Here is a 14,242-nt window from a genome sequence, read left to right as displayed (position 1 = left end):
TTTGTATTTTTAGTAGAGACAGGGTTTCACCATGTTGGCCAGGCTGGTCTTGAACTCCTGTCCTCAAGTGATCCACCCGCCTCAGCCTCACAAAGTGCTAGGATTACAAATGTGAGCCACTGCGCCCAGCCGACTTTTTATTTTAGAAGACTAATTTCAGATATTCAAAGAAGAAAATTCAAATTCCATGAATATAGACTTTTTTTTTTTTTTTTTTTTGAGATGGAGTCTTGCTCTGTCGCTAGGCTCTGCAATGGCACAATCTTGGCTCACTGCAACCTCCGCTTCCCGAGTTTAAGTGATTCTCCTGCCTCAGCCTCCCGAGTAGCTGGGACTACAGGCACCCGCCACCACACCCGGCTAATTTTTGAATTTTCAGTACAGACAGGGTTTCACCATGTTGGCCAGGATGGTCGTGATCTCTCGATCTCGTGATCCACCCGCCTCAGCCTCTCAAAGTGCTAGGATTACAGGCGTAAGCCACGGTACCCAGCCGCCTCATCCCTTTCATTATAGCTCCTGTTAGTGGCAAATCCAAATGCATTTTCAGTTAGTTGGCTAGCAGGAGGCTTGGCCAGTTTTGTTTACTTACTCTGGTTCAGGACAGAGGAGAGGGTTTGGTTATTTATATTTGAACACTGCAACTATTGGAGTTTGGATGAGGAGCAGATGGTCTTTCTTTACTTCCCCTCATGACAACTGTAAACTGTGCATGGCTAGAATAGCCCATAATGTTCTATTTCATGTAAGAGTCAGTGTCAGATTCTGTTAGATGGCAGATGCCGACGCAGCATCACAAAAGAGGGGATGCAAGTTGCTCTGTACATTTGGCTGCTGTAAAAGAGTATTGCAAAAAGCTACATTTTTCAGGCATCCCCCAAGCGTGTAGTGAGTTTCTGCAGGATAGACTCTTAGGTATCATGATGGAGAAGACCACAGAAGTTTGTGACATAGCCCTGAGCTGGGGAAGCTCTTACAATCTGGTTTGGGAAGCAAAATGCACTCTTGTTCACATCGTTACTAAAATGAAATCATGTAACGGTCGAGATTTCCTAAAAACCTACCCTGAACTCTTTACCTTTTATTTTTTTTTTCCAATTAGAAAGACAATCAGAAGAGTTCAAACATCGACTCTTTATACCTGGAGTCTCTCTATCAATCCTGTCCGAGGGGAGTTGTGCAATTTCAGGCGGGCTCACAGAACTATGAGCTGAGTTTCCAAGGTGAGTTTCCGTGTTTGGCAGTGTGGTGTGTCATTGAAATCCTTCTGCAGTGTACACGTGGGAGTGGGAGCAGAGTGGGTATGCATTGCTATGGTCAGGGTCAAGGTCAAGATTTAGCAAGGCGGTGGAGTGCAAGCTGGTGGCCATCAGGAGACCTGAGTTCTAGAGCTCTGGCTCTGACGAACACTTGCTCTGCTCCCCCAGGAGGGGCACCTGGCCTATCTAGGCCCACTTCTCTCAACTGCAAAATCAGGAGCTCAAACTAAGTAGTCCTGGGGGGTACTTCCAGCTCTGCCATGCTGTTTCTGATTCTGGCTGGGCAGTTGCCCAGACAGAGGCAATATTTCAGGTGCTGGTGACTACAGTAGAGGCCTTGGGCTTTTGGATACCTTCAGAGTTTTAGAAACTTGCTGTTTCTTTTAGGCTTTATCGTCTAGGTCAGTGGTTCCGTCATCATATTGATTAAAGTACTTTGCCTTCCACCATGTTTATTGGAGCCATATAGAAAGGTCTTCTGGTGAGCTGCTGCCAATCTACTTGCTGCGTTTAGTTAGACATCAGGGCAGGAACTGCCCTCCTTCTGAAGGTACCATCCCATCAGGCACCCCCTGCACATGATCAAGTACTTGCCCTTTTGGGACCTGCAGGTGCTTTGGAAGAGGTAAAGGAGCCTTTCTTAGGTCCCTGAATTCCCAGATGGTACCTGCAGTTGGATCCTGTACCACTTAGTGGGCATTAGATGATGTAGCTTTTACAAGGACCGTTATACCAAGTATTTGGGAAAACAATCTGGCAGTACATGTCAAGTAACATTAAAATTTGCTGATATGTTTGTCTCTTCATTCCCTCAGGAACCTTTCTTAGGAAATAATTCACCAGAAGAAGGGGGAAAAAAGCTATAGGCATAAAGTAAGGTGCTTGTTAAGCAGCATGGTGTGACTGAAGAATACTAGACCAATACCAGTACCTACAGTACTGAAAGTAGGACCAGTGTGTGTACTAGTACAGTGGTGACTAAATAAATTAGGGTATTAAATTTCAGTGGCGTATTTGGCACTTGTTAAAGATTTAGATTATGAAAACTAGATAGGAAAAGCAAAATTTGGTATTGTTAAATGAAAAGGGCAGAATACTTTTTTTTTTTTTTTAATAGGGTCCTGCTCCATCACGCAGGCTAGAGGGCAGTGGTGCCATCACAGCTCACTACAGCTTCAACCTCCCCAGCTCAAGCGATCCTCTCACCTCAGCCTCCCAACTAACTGGGAGTACAAGTGCATGCCACCATGCCCAGCTAATTTTTAAATTTTTTGTAGAGATGGGGGTCTCACTATGTTGCCCAGGCTGATCTTAAACTCCTGAGCTTAAGCAATCCTCCCACTCAACCTCCCAAGATGCTGGGATTACAGGCATGAGCCATAGTGCTCAGCCAGAACTCCAAATTTATGTTTCTGAAATTTTCTGTTTATGTTTAAAATAGGAAAGTTTAAAAAAAAACAACAACAACCAAAAATCAATGTGCATGATTGCAGCAATGCATGCATGTGGGCCAAGAAGATAATAATGAAAAATTAAAATCTATTATATTGGGTGGTAGAATTAAAAATGACTTAAATTAAAAAAATTCTTAGGTGGTATCGTATTGTTTTTATGGTTTAAAAGGGTGGTTGAGAGATGAGAGCCAGTAGACTTTGTTCCTGAATCTAGAGTAATTTTTCCAGCTACTACTGTTTGATTGGTTCATATAAACCAGTTCAGAGCAGTTTATAGTGTTCCAGATGGCTTTCTTTTCTTTTCTTTTCTTTTTTTTTTTTTTTTTGAGATGGTGTCTCGCTTTGTTGCCAGGCTGGAGTGCAATGGTGCAATCTTGGCTCACTGCAACCTCTGCCTCCCAGGTTCAAGCAATTCTCCTGCCTCAGCCTCCCAAGTAGCTGGGACTATAGGTGTGTGCCACCACACCTGGTTAATTTTTTGTATTTTTAGTAGAGATGGGGTTTCACCGTGTTAGCCAGGATGGTCTTGAACTCCTGACCTCTTGATCCACCTGCCTCAACCTCCCAAAGTGTTGGGATTACAGGTGTGAGCCACTGCACCCAGCCGCCTTTGTCTATTTCTTAACTAGACTCCCAGTGTATTCTGTAATGCATTAAGCTAGTATCTGAGTGCCAGCTGTGTACTGGCTACTGCTGTGGGTGCTGGGATACAGTGGTGAAGTTGCTCTTCGAGCCTATATTCAAAGGAGTGATGAGAGACAATGATCAAGTAAACAAGTCAGGCCATATCAAAAAGTGGTAACAGTTACTGAGAAAACGCAACAGTGCAAGGAAGCAGCCAGAGAATGGAGGAGTCAGTGGGACAGCACTTACTTTTACAGAGCAGCCTCTGCCTGTGGGAAGGAGGGCGCTCCAGGAGAAGAAAGAACTAAGGCTAAGGCTGGAAGGTACAGACCAGCTTGAAGTTTCACAGAACAGGTAGATGGTGTGTAAGAGATGAGAGCAGAGATAGAAACTTGGATATTTTATTGGGCGGAGGCCCTGGGAAGTTTTTGAGCAGTGTGGTGGCACGATCCAATTTTGTGTGTGTGTGTGTGTGTGGTTTATGTTTGTTTCATATTTTAAGAGTGCAGTTGGATGAGTGTTGACAAATGCATGTAGCCACCACCCTAAGCAGGATATAGAACATTTCCATCAATCCCAAAAGTTTCCTTACGTCTCTTTGCTATCAGTCTCCCCAGCAACACCACATACACCTCACTTTATCCCCCTCACAGGCTATTGCTGATTTGCTTTCTGTCCCTGTTTTACCTGTTCTAGAACTTGATATTAATAAATGCTTGCAGTAGGTATGTTGCATGTGGCTTCTTTCACTGTGAATAAGGTTTTTTAGACTCATCTGCGTTGCTGCATGTATAGTAATTGTTCCTCTTTTATTACTGAGGAATAAGTAAGAAGTAATTGTAAGGCTATTCCATACTTTGTTTACCAGCTGATGGACATTTAGGTTATTTCTACTTTTTGGTTATCATAATAATGCTGCTGTGAACATTCATATGCATGTCTTTGGGTGGATAGAGGTTTTCATTTCTCTTGGGTAAATACCCAGAAATGGGATTGCTAAATCATATAGGAGTGCATGTTTAACTGTATAAGAAGCCACCAAACTGTTTTCCAACATGGCGGTTTCATTTTACACTCTCACTAGCAATGTATTATGATTTACTTTTTGAAGGGATCACTCTGGTTACAGTTTGGACTGAGGTTTACAGCATGAATTGAAAATGATATTTCACACTTACAGCTACCAGATTGCAACCCGCAATCACTGATGTCTGGTGCAGGGAAGTTTGCAAGGATGGTGTCTTGTTATTTGGCTGCCCCAGCTCTCCTCTTTTACCATGCAACTTGGATTTAAAGATTAGATTAATTCCTGAATATTCATTCACTCCTTTGCTCTCTGAGCCTTCTACTAATGGCAGTGAAGGATACAAGTCTTTTACTGCAAGCAATTCTCATCCCAAAGGATTTTCTCTATTCGTATACATACGGGTCAGTCTTGAATATTTGCTGTGTAAATAGCCTCTGCAAAATAACAAGAAGTCATTTTCTAGAACTGATCTTGATTCTTTTATTTTTATTTTTCTGTCCAAAGGGATGATTCAGACAAACAAAGTTTCCAAAACTCAAAAGGATGTCATCAGAAGACCAAAATTTGTGTCTCCGTGGGATGTGCAGCAGAGGAAGAGAGGGCCAGAGTAAGTGTTCTGAAGCAGCTGTTTGCTGACAGATGCTTGAGATGTTCATGCCCTGGGCTCATCAAGTCACTCGTGAATCTGGAACCTGTTTTCCTGAAAAGTTCCTGCTTGCATTACTCTGCAGTTTCCATTTGCATTCTCTATGAGTAAGATGCTTGTTAAGCAGCATGGTGTGACTGAAAGGATACTAGATCAGAAAATGAATTTTCTTTCTGAAAGGGAAGTCTGAGCAAGTCTCTTAAATACTCTGGGCTTTAGCTTCTCCAGCTGTGAAGAGCTGGATTGATGCGGCATGCCTAAGGAATAATCATATGTACTGGGTTTTTGTTTTGCTGTGGATTCTTTTTTTTTTAGAGATGGGGTCTCTCTTTGTGGCCCAGGCTTGTCTCGAACTCCTGAGCTCAAGCGATCCTCCTACCTCAGTCTCCCAAAGTGCTGGGATTACAGCCGTGAGCCGCCATGCCTGGCTTTGCTGTGGATGCTTTTGGGTGTCTTGTTTTCCTACATGTTTTATAGAGGATGAGGGGCAGAGAGAGAGAGAGAAAAAAGGGATGAGCTAGCTGTTAGAGCAAAGGCTTCGGAGACAGATCATGTTGATTGAAGGGATTTTAAGGAAATGTTGCTGTGGGGGATTCATTGTAACTCTCCTTGTGAACTGCTCAGTAAACTCTACATTGCTCATGAACATTTTTGGAGTTGGATATTTTTTTTCTGGGTGATGTGTGATTATATAAAATAGGCTTCAAGAGAAGTATAAAATCTAGGCGTTCTAACTAGGTTCTTCGGTTGTAAGAATTCAAGCTATTTGATGAAAAAGGGAAGTTACTGAAAAGATAAATAACTCTGAGGTCATATGGAAAACAACTCGCAAGAATCTAAGAATGGAAACTGAGCTATATCAGGGCTTCAGGAAGGGGAGTTGCTTCCAATTCTGCTTTCGAACTGGAGCAGCCTAGAGTCAAAGATTCTTTCTTCGAACCAGGTTAACAGCCTGGATGCTGGATCTAGCTCACCTAGGTTCAAATTCCACCCTGCCACCCATTAGCTGTGTGGATTTAGACAAATGAATCACTCTGTATATCTTTATCTGTAAAATGGGCTTAATAATAATACCTACCTTGGGCGGGCGCCATGGCTCACGCCTGTAATCCCAGCACTTTGGGAGGCCGAGGCGAGTGGATCACAAGGTCAGGAGATGGAGACCATCCTGGCTAACACGGTGAAACCCTGTCTCTACTAAAAATACAAAAAAATGAGCCGGGCGTGGTGGCGGGCGCCTGTAGTCCCAGCTACTCAGGAGGCTGAGGCAGGAGAATGGCGTGAACCCGGGAGGCGGAGCTTGCAGTGAGCCAAGATTGTGCCACTGCACTCAGCCTGGGCTACAGAGCAAGACTCCATTTCCAGAAAAAAAAAAAAATTATAATAATAATACCTTCCTCATGGCTGCTTGGGTGACAAATTCCAAACACTCATCAGGTGTTCAGTAAATGTTAACTGCTCTGGTTATTATTATTTTTATTCCTCTGCTATTAATAGACTTAGTAGCTATATACAATTAAGTTGACTTATTCTAATTTATAATTCCAACCTGCATATCCCTTCAGCCTTATCTTCTGCCACTAACTGCCTAATTTTTTCTGAATTTCTCAAGTTGATTTCCCAAGAATTAGAATCTGATTGATATAGCTATCTAAAGTCCCTTCCAGCATTTTTTTTTTTTTTTTGACAGAGTCTCACTCTGTTGCCCAGGTTGGAGTGCAGTGGCACGATCTCAGCTCACTGCAACCTCTGCCTCCCTGGTTGAAGTGATTCTCGTGCCTAAACCTCCTGAGTAGCTGGGACCACAGGCGCCCACCACCATGCCCAGCTAATTTTTGTATTTTTAGTAGAGACAGTGTTTCACCATGAGGGCCAGGCTGGTCTCGAACTCTTGACCTCAGGTGATCCACCTGCCTTGGCCTCCCAAAGTGCTGGGATGACAGGCATTATCCACTGCACTTGGCCCCTTCCTGTAGTTTAAATATTCAAATGAATAAAGTAAAAAGAATATTTCAGGGTTTCGGGAAGAGAGGAGTGAAGCTCATGCCCTTACGGGAGCTTACATTCTGGTGGATGAGGTGATAACTGTTTCAGTTCCTAACAAATGTTAGGTGGGGGAAAAAAAGGCAGAGTAGGAGAATGGGGAGGGGCTGTTCACATTCAGCCAATGAATGAGATCATCAGAGCTGCTTTCCATTTGTTACAATGGTTCTGGCAGGATGTCTTCACAAAAGTGTGTTGGAACTGTCTTTCCTTAAAGCAACAAAACTGCCTATTTTTTTTTTTTTAAAGTTCCAGTTATTTTGATTTTTTAACAATTCAGATACTCCCAATTAGTCTCAACTAGTGAGACCATGCTTTATGGCCCTTCTGGACAGCAGGAACTATGGAAAGTATAGAAGACCTTGACTCCAAGCTGGATGGTTCTGTGCGCGTGTATTTCTAGGGGGAAAAACTGGTTTGTGGCATTTCCAGATAGCTCTGTAGTCAGCCATTGTCAATCTTGAGAACTTCCATATGTCAGAGTTGCTTCATGCTTCTCCATTTGCTCTTCCCCTTTCCAGGAATACTCCTTCCCATCATTCGGATGAATATAGCATCCCTCATGATTTAGCTGGAATGCCACCTTCCCATACTATGACATTCCTCGTGACTCTCCTCCAATTCTCCTGTGCCCTCCAGGAACACTCGAGATTCCCTTATAGTACTTCCCCACTTCTACCTTGTAATACAGTTACTCGTGTAAATGTCTCTAACACAACCTTCCCTCCTCTTCCCTTCTCCCTCCCTGCCCACCAATCTCAATGATCAGCTCCCCAGAGCTCTTGAAATATTTTGGTGGTGTTTTTTTTTGTTTTTTGTTTTTTTTTTTGGTTGGGGGGTTAGGTTGCTGGGATACAGTGGGGCAATCACAGCTCACTGTAGCCTCAACCTCTCGGACTCAGGTGATCCTCCCACTGCAGCCACCCGAGTAACTAGGACTACGGGTGCACACCACTACACCTGGCTAATTTTTGTATTTTTTAATAGAGACATGGTTTCTCCATGTTGCCCAGGCTGTCTTGGAATATTTTGTATAATGTATGGCACATAGTGATAATAAATAGCCACATGAATAAAAAAAAATTGAGAAAAACATGTTAGTGAGGGAGGGTTGGAGGGGGTGGGTCATGCAGAGAACCAACTTTAATCCTGCTCTCACCAGCCCAAGGAGGCACACTTGCTGTAGGATAGAATAAGGGCTGGCGTACTATCCTGGACTACAGTGGGATATAGAAGTGAACTATAGCACACGTCACTGTTCATGAGAGTTTACAACATATTCATGCAATCTATCCCGTGTTATACAAATCCAGAATGGAAACCTGACCTTAAAATAGAGATAAATTGGGGCCAATCTTTCTCATTCTAATGAGTTGTCTTCTTCTTGAAAGAGTTTTTTCCTTCAAGCATTTATTTTTAAAAATATAATTGTTTTGATCATGGAAAATTTCAAACATAAAGTACAAAGAATTGATGACAAACCCCTGCGTACCTGTCATCTAACTTAAACACTGTCAATATTTTACTATCTTTGTAACAGATTTGTGGTAGTAGTAATAGTATTGTTACTACCATCACCTCTCAACTTTTTTTTTTTCTTTGAGAAAGAGTCGAACTCTGCATTCGGGTTAGAGTGCAGTGGTGCCATCATGGCTCACTGCAGCCTCAACCACCTGGATTCAAGTGATCCTCATGCCTTGGCCTCCTGAGTAGCTGGGACTACAGTCATGCACCACCACACCTGGATAATTTTTTAAAAATGTTTCTAGAGATGGGTGGGGGAGTCCCAGTATGTTGCTCAGGCTGGTCTTGAACTTCAGAGCTCAAGCAATCCTCCTGCTTCAGCCTCCCAAAGTGCTGGGATTATAGGCATGAGCCACCACACCTGGCCTAACTTTTTTTCTTTTGCTGGAATATTTTAATGTAAATCCAATACATGTTATCATTTCCCTGTATATATATTAGGTGTGTTCCTAACAGGTAAGAGGTTTTAAAAAACATGATACAATATCATTAGCCTATGTAACAAAGTTAATGATAATTCCTTAAGATCATCTAATACCCAGTTCACGTTTTATGTTTTCCAATTGTCTTAAACAATGACTATTTAGAGTTGATGTGTTGCAATCAGTATCTAAGCAGGGTCTGTACATTGCATTTGGTTGATTTGTGTCATAAACATCTTTCAGTCTGCTACAGTTTCCCCTCCTCTACTTTTTTCATGCAATTTTATTTTTTAAGAAACTAGATAGGCCAAGTGTGGTAGCTCATGCCTATAATCCCAGCACTTTGGGAGGCTGAGGCAGAAGAATTGCTTGAGCCCAGGAGTTCAAGACCCTCTTGGGCAACATGGTGAGACCCCATCTCTACAAAAACTTTTTAAAAAGTTAGACAAGGGTGGTGGTACACACTTGTGGTCCCAGCTACTCAAGAGGTTGATGTGGGAGGATTGCTTGAGCTCAGAAGGTTGAGCTGTGTTTGCACCACTGCCTGGGCAACAGAGTGAGACTCTGTCTCAAAAAACCAACCAACCAACAAACAAACAAAACAACAATAAAAACAACAACTAGGTGATTTGACCTATAGAATTTTCCAAATTCAAAATATAGAAAATTGACCTGGCATGCTGGCTCAAGCTTAGAATTCTAGCACTTTGGGAGGCTGAGGTGGGAGGATCACTTGGGCCCAGGAGGCTGAGGATATAGTGAGCCATGATCACACCACTGGACTTCAGCCTGGGTGACACAGTGAAACTCTGTCTCAAAACAAATTAGCAAATTGTTTCCTTGTGGGGTCATATGGTGTGTAATTTCTATAAATTGACCATTAGATTTAGAGAACTGATTAGATTTCAGTTCAGTTTTGAGTCAAGTATACTATATAATTGATGGCTTCATACCAGTGATCCTGTCCCATCTTCTGAAGAGATATATAGTGTCTGATTGTCCTATTTTTAGTGATGGAGATCACAGAGTAGCTTCAGGTCATTCCAATCTGATCATTCCACTATACTATTCATCTAATCTTTCACTTAATGGTTTTAGTAGCTAATGATAATGATTGTTTAGAACCATGATGTCCTTAGGTATTGCCAAATGGTGGTTTTCTAATTCTGTCAACTCTTTTGCAGCTATTAGTGTGATTCATCTATAAAGAAGAATTTTTCTGGTAGCTTTAGGTTCTATGGAATAGAAAAAAAAAAAAAAAAGAATTATTTCTCAGGTATGGTTACCCTGCAATATAGTTCATACTGGAAAGGCAGAATTCTTTCCTCTAAATTCCTAATATATTTAATTGTTTATCCTTTGACCAAGAAGCGGAAGACACATTTGCTTAATGCTAACACATTAGGACCTTTGAAAGTTGAGCAGAAATATGAAAAAGATGTTTTTACATTTTAAATCAATAGGAAAATGGCATTTAATTGACCGATTATGAATAGTTGCAGCATTTTAAAAAGACATGATTACTGGTACACCTATACCAGGAATATGCGAGGATGTAGTCCAGACAAAAATACAGAAATAAATATTGTGTATTTCTCTAGCCATCCTTAGCCTAGTGGCTGGAAGGTAAGAGAAAAGGTCACTTGGACCTGTGGAGCAGAGAGTTAAGTGATTTCTTTCCCTTTATTTGTAGCCGTCAGCCAGCACAGACCTCGTCAGTGTCTTTAACTGCGACCTTTCTTCCTCAGGAGGACCTTTGCTTCCTATCCTCAAAGAAATATAAGGTACTTGGTTTTTACATGTTTGGTGGATGAATACATTAAAAGTTAGAAAAAGTACTTTGCTACAAGTGTATGTGTTTGTCTGGATGAATGAATTGCTCCTGCAAAACTCTTAGATCGGCCGGGTGCAGTGGCTCACACCTGTAATCCTAGCATTTTGGGAGGCCGAGGCAGGTGGAATGCCTGAGCTCAGGAGTTCGAAACCAGCCTGGGCAACACGGTGAAACCCCGTCTCTACTGAAAATACAAAAAAAATTGACTGGGCATGGCGGCGTGTGCCTATAGTCCTGGCTACTTGGGAGGCTGAGACAGGAGAGTCGCCTGTACCCGGGAGGCAGAGGTTGCTGTGAATTGCGATCACGCCACTGCACTCCTGCCCGCTGAGCTCCGGCCGGGGTGACAGAGCGAGACTCCGTCTCCAAAAAACAAACAACAACAACAACAGCAACAAAACACTCTTAGATCAAGGTTGGAAGGCAGACAGCTAATGGTTCTCTTTCCCAGAGATCGCCTAAGTGCCACAGGGCGCCTCACTGTTTCCAGAGTTCAGCCACACACAGTCTCATTGGGGCAGATCCTCACAACAGTCATGTGAGATGGATATTAACATCTCTATTTTATGGACGAGAAAACTAGAACTCACGGAGTAAAAGTGACTTGTCTGTTAGTTACAATTAACAAGTTTCTATGGGAGTCAAACAAACTGTGCCTCACTTTGTCACTTAACCTAGTTGGAACACAACTATTCCTAGATAGCTTAGCCTCCCCATGCTGGCTTCAGCTTTTGTGCAGGCTGGTCTGCTTGGACTGCATGGCACCTCAATTCCTCTTCCCCCGCATTGGGAAGAGGTTACTGGACTAAATCATACTGCTAGGGACTTCCCTTTTCCCTCAGGCATAGTGCTTTGCTAGCTTTAAGTTGGCCTGGACAGACAGGCCCACTGCCTGTCTGGTTAATTACGGGAATGAATTGGCGGATGTGGGAACCCTGAGCCAGCTCATCCTATCTGCTGTTAGAAAGAACCCTGGTAACAAAACTTCATGACATAGGGGGGCACATATGTGGATGTATCATGCTTTAAATGTTGCCTATTTCACATTTATATATTTTTAAACTTTATTAGTTGTCAGAGATCCATCATCTACATCCGGAATACGTCAAAGTAAGTGAGCATTTTAAAGCTTCCATGAAGAATTTCAAGATTGAAAAGATAAAGAAGATCGAGAACCCAGAGCTCCTGGATAAATTTACACGGTTGGTGGCCACGTTATCATGTTTCTTTGCATAAAACTGGAAAGGATTAGTTAACATCCATCCTTTGAGATTTATATTCACTGATTTATTTTAATAGTCAACAGTTCCTTCAGGCTCTAGTCTTTTTCTTTCATTGTATCAACTCCGGCTTCTCTCTCTCAGCCTTACTGTTTTACAATTCAATGATTTCATGTGTCTATCTTTTGAAAGTTTTCATAAATTTATTACTGTACAGCTGCTGCCTTAAAGTTAGTAGCTCCACTGTGAAAGCAGATGGAATGAGATTTTTAGATGATTAGACTTTAGCGGGGATTAATGTTATGAACTGGAGTGGGAAGGGGATGTCTCAGTGTTAAGTCTCACGTTTCCTATATTAGGAAGAAATCACAGATGAAGGAAGAAGAAAGCCTCCTATTTTATGCGACAAATCGTGCCTATGTGGAATCTATCTGTGCGAATAATTTTGACTGGGCCCTGCATGAAACTCATGAAGCCAAATATGGAAAAGGTTAGTGCCGGGATAGAGAAGCACTAGCAGAGTCATAACTCAGGCTTTATACGAGCTTCTATTAGGAGGTATATGTAATTATTTTCTATTAACTAGAGTGTCCAGGCTCTAGTGGTCCTGGAGAGATAATAAGCTCACGGTAATATCAAATGCTGAAATGAGAGTGAATCAGCTGACTTGGAGCTTGATTGGTGGACCTTAGTCCCACTCCTGTCTTCTGTTTGCTTTCTAGGACTGACCAAAGTCCTCGTACGTGCTTGTAAACTACTCCATCTCTTGGTCTTGTCTACCATTACTACTCACTCCTGGCTGTGGCTCTTTCTGAACCCATGTCCATGCCTGCAAAGCTATTTGAAGCTTCAGTTGTCACAGACTGGTTTTAATTAAAGATGGGGAGAAGAGGCCTCTCCCCATCTTAGGCCACATTGGGTCACCTGGGCCTGAAGTGTCACAGGTGTGCCCACACAAAAAATCTTTATAGCTCTTTCTTTTTCCTCCTAAACTCCTGCATGCAATTTTTTTTTTTTTTTTTGAGACAGGGTCTCACTTTGTCACCCAGGCTGGGTGGCAATCTTAGCTCACTGCAGCCTCGACCTCCTGGGCTCAAGTGATCCTACCATCTCAGCCCCTCAAATAACTGGGACAACAGGTTTGTGCCACCACATCCAGCTAAGGTTTTTTTTTTTTTTTTTTTTTGCATTTTTTGTAGAGACAGAGTTTCGCCATGTTGCCAAGGCTGGTCTCAACTCCTGAGCTCAAATAATCCGCCTACCTTGGCCTGCCAAAGTGCTGGGATTTCAGGCGTGATGCATGCAACTCTTTTTTTTTTTTTTTTTTTTTGAGACAGAGTTTTGCTCTCGTTGCCCAGGCTGGAGTGCAATGGCTCGATCTCGATCTCGGCTCACTGCAACCTCCACCTCCTGAGTTCAAGTGGCTCTCCTGCATCAGCCTCCCAAGTAGCTGGGATTACCGGCATGCGCCACTACGCCCAGCTAATTTTGTATTTTCAGTAGAGACAGGGTTTCTCCATGTTGGTCAGGCTAGTCTAGGACTCCTGACCTCAGGTGATCTGCCTGCCTCGGCCTCCCAAAGTGCTGGGATTACAGGCATGAGCCACTGCGACCGGCCTGCATGCAACTCTTAAAAACAAACAAACCAAACTGAGAATCACTCATTTTAGGAAATAAGTAATAGTTTATCACAGATTCCAAGTGAGTTCAACTCATACAACTAGGATTAAATTCAATTCTTGCCCCAAAAGGCAAGAAGTCAGTCAGTCAGTCAGCAAATATTTTTGAGTGTCTTCTGTATACTAGATGGTGGGTACACAGTGGTGAGCAAGTTAGACATGGTCCCAAACAAATTTTGCATAATTATCTTACATAATTAATTAAATGATTGTGGCCAGGCATGGTAGCTTACACCTGTAATTCCTGTACTTTGGGAGGCTGAGCCCAGGAGTTGGAGACCAGTTTGGGCAACATGGCAAGACCCTAATTTTTTGTTTTAATTACAAAAAATTTTTTTTAATTACCTGGACGTGGTGGCACATGCCTGTAGTCCCATCTACTCAGGAGGCTGAGGTGGAAGGATCACTAAAACGTGGGAGGCAGAGGTTGCTGTGAATTGCGATCACGCCACTGCACTCCTGCCCGCTGAGCTCCGGCCTGGGTGACAGAGCGAGACTCCGTCTCCAAAA

The 14,242-nt window shown here is 42.7% G+C and overlaps 1 protein-coding gene across 1 annotated transcript in view; it reads left to right on the top strand.

Annotated features, from left to right (window-relative positions):
• The window catches only part of ZC3HAV1 (zinc finger CCCH-type, antiviral 1), an 81,631-nt gene that overhangs the window by 57,982 nt on the left and 9,407 nt on the right, over nucleotides 1-14,242 (top strand). Inside the window, exons 7-11 of the mRNA XM_011941557.1 lie at nucleotides 1,103-1,223; nucleotides 4,869-4,971; nucleotides 10,693-10,783; nucleotides 11,905-12,035; nucleotides 12,413-12,547. Of these exons, the coding sequence (XP_011796947.1) occupies nucleotides 1,103-1,223; nucleotides 4,869-4,971; nucleotides 10,693-10,783; nucleotides 11,905-12,035; nucleotides 12,413-12,547 (581 nt within the window). The remainder of the gene's footprint in view (nucleotides 1-1,102; nucleotides 1,224-4,868; nucleotides 4,972-10,692; nucleotides 10,784-11,904; nucleotides 12,036-12,412; nucleotides 12,548-14,242) is intronic.

The sequence above is a fragment of the Colobus angolensis genome, unplaced genomic scaffold (assembly GCF_000951035.1).
Source record: "Colobus angolensis palliatus isolate OR3802 unplaced genomic scaffold, Cang.pa_1.0 Scaffold2, whole genome shotgun sequence".
Taxonomy (NCBI): domain Eukaryota; kingdom Metazoa; phylum Chordata; class Mammalia; order Primates; family Cercopithecidae; genus Colobus; species Colobus angolensis.
This window is presented reverse-complemented; position numbering and strand designations above follow the sequence as displayed.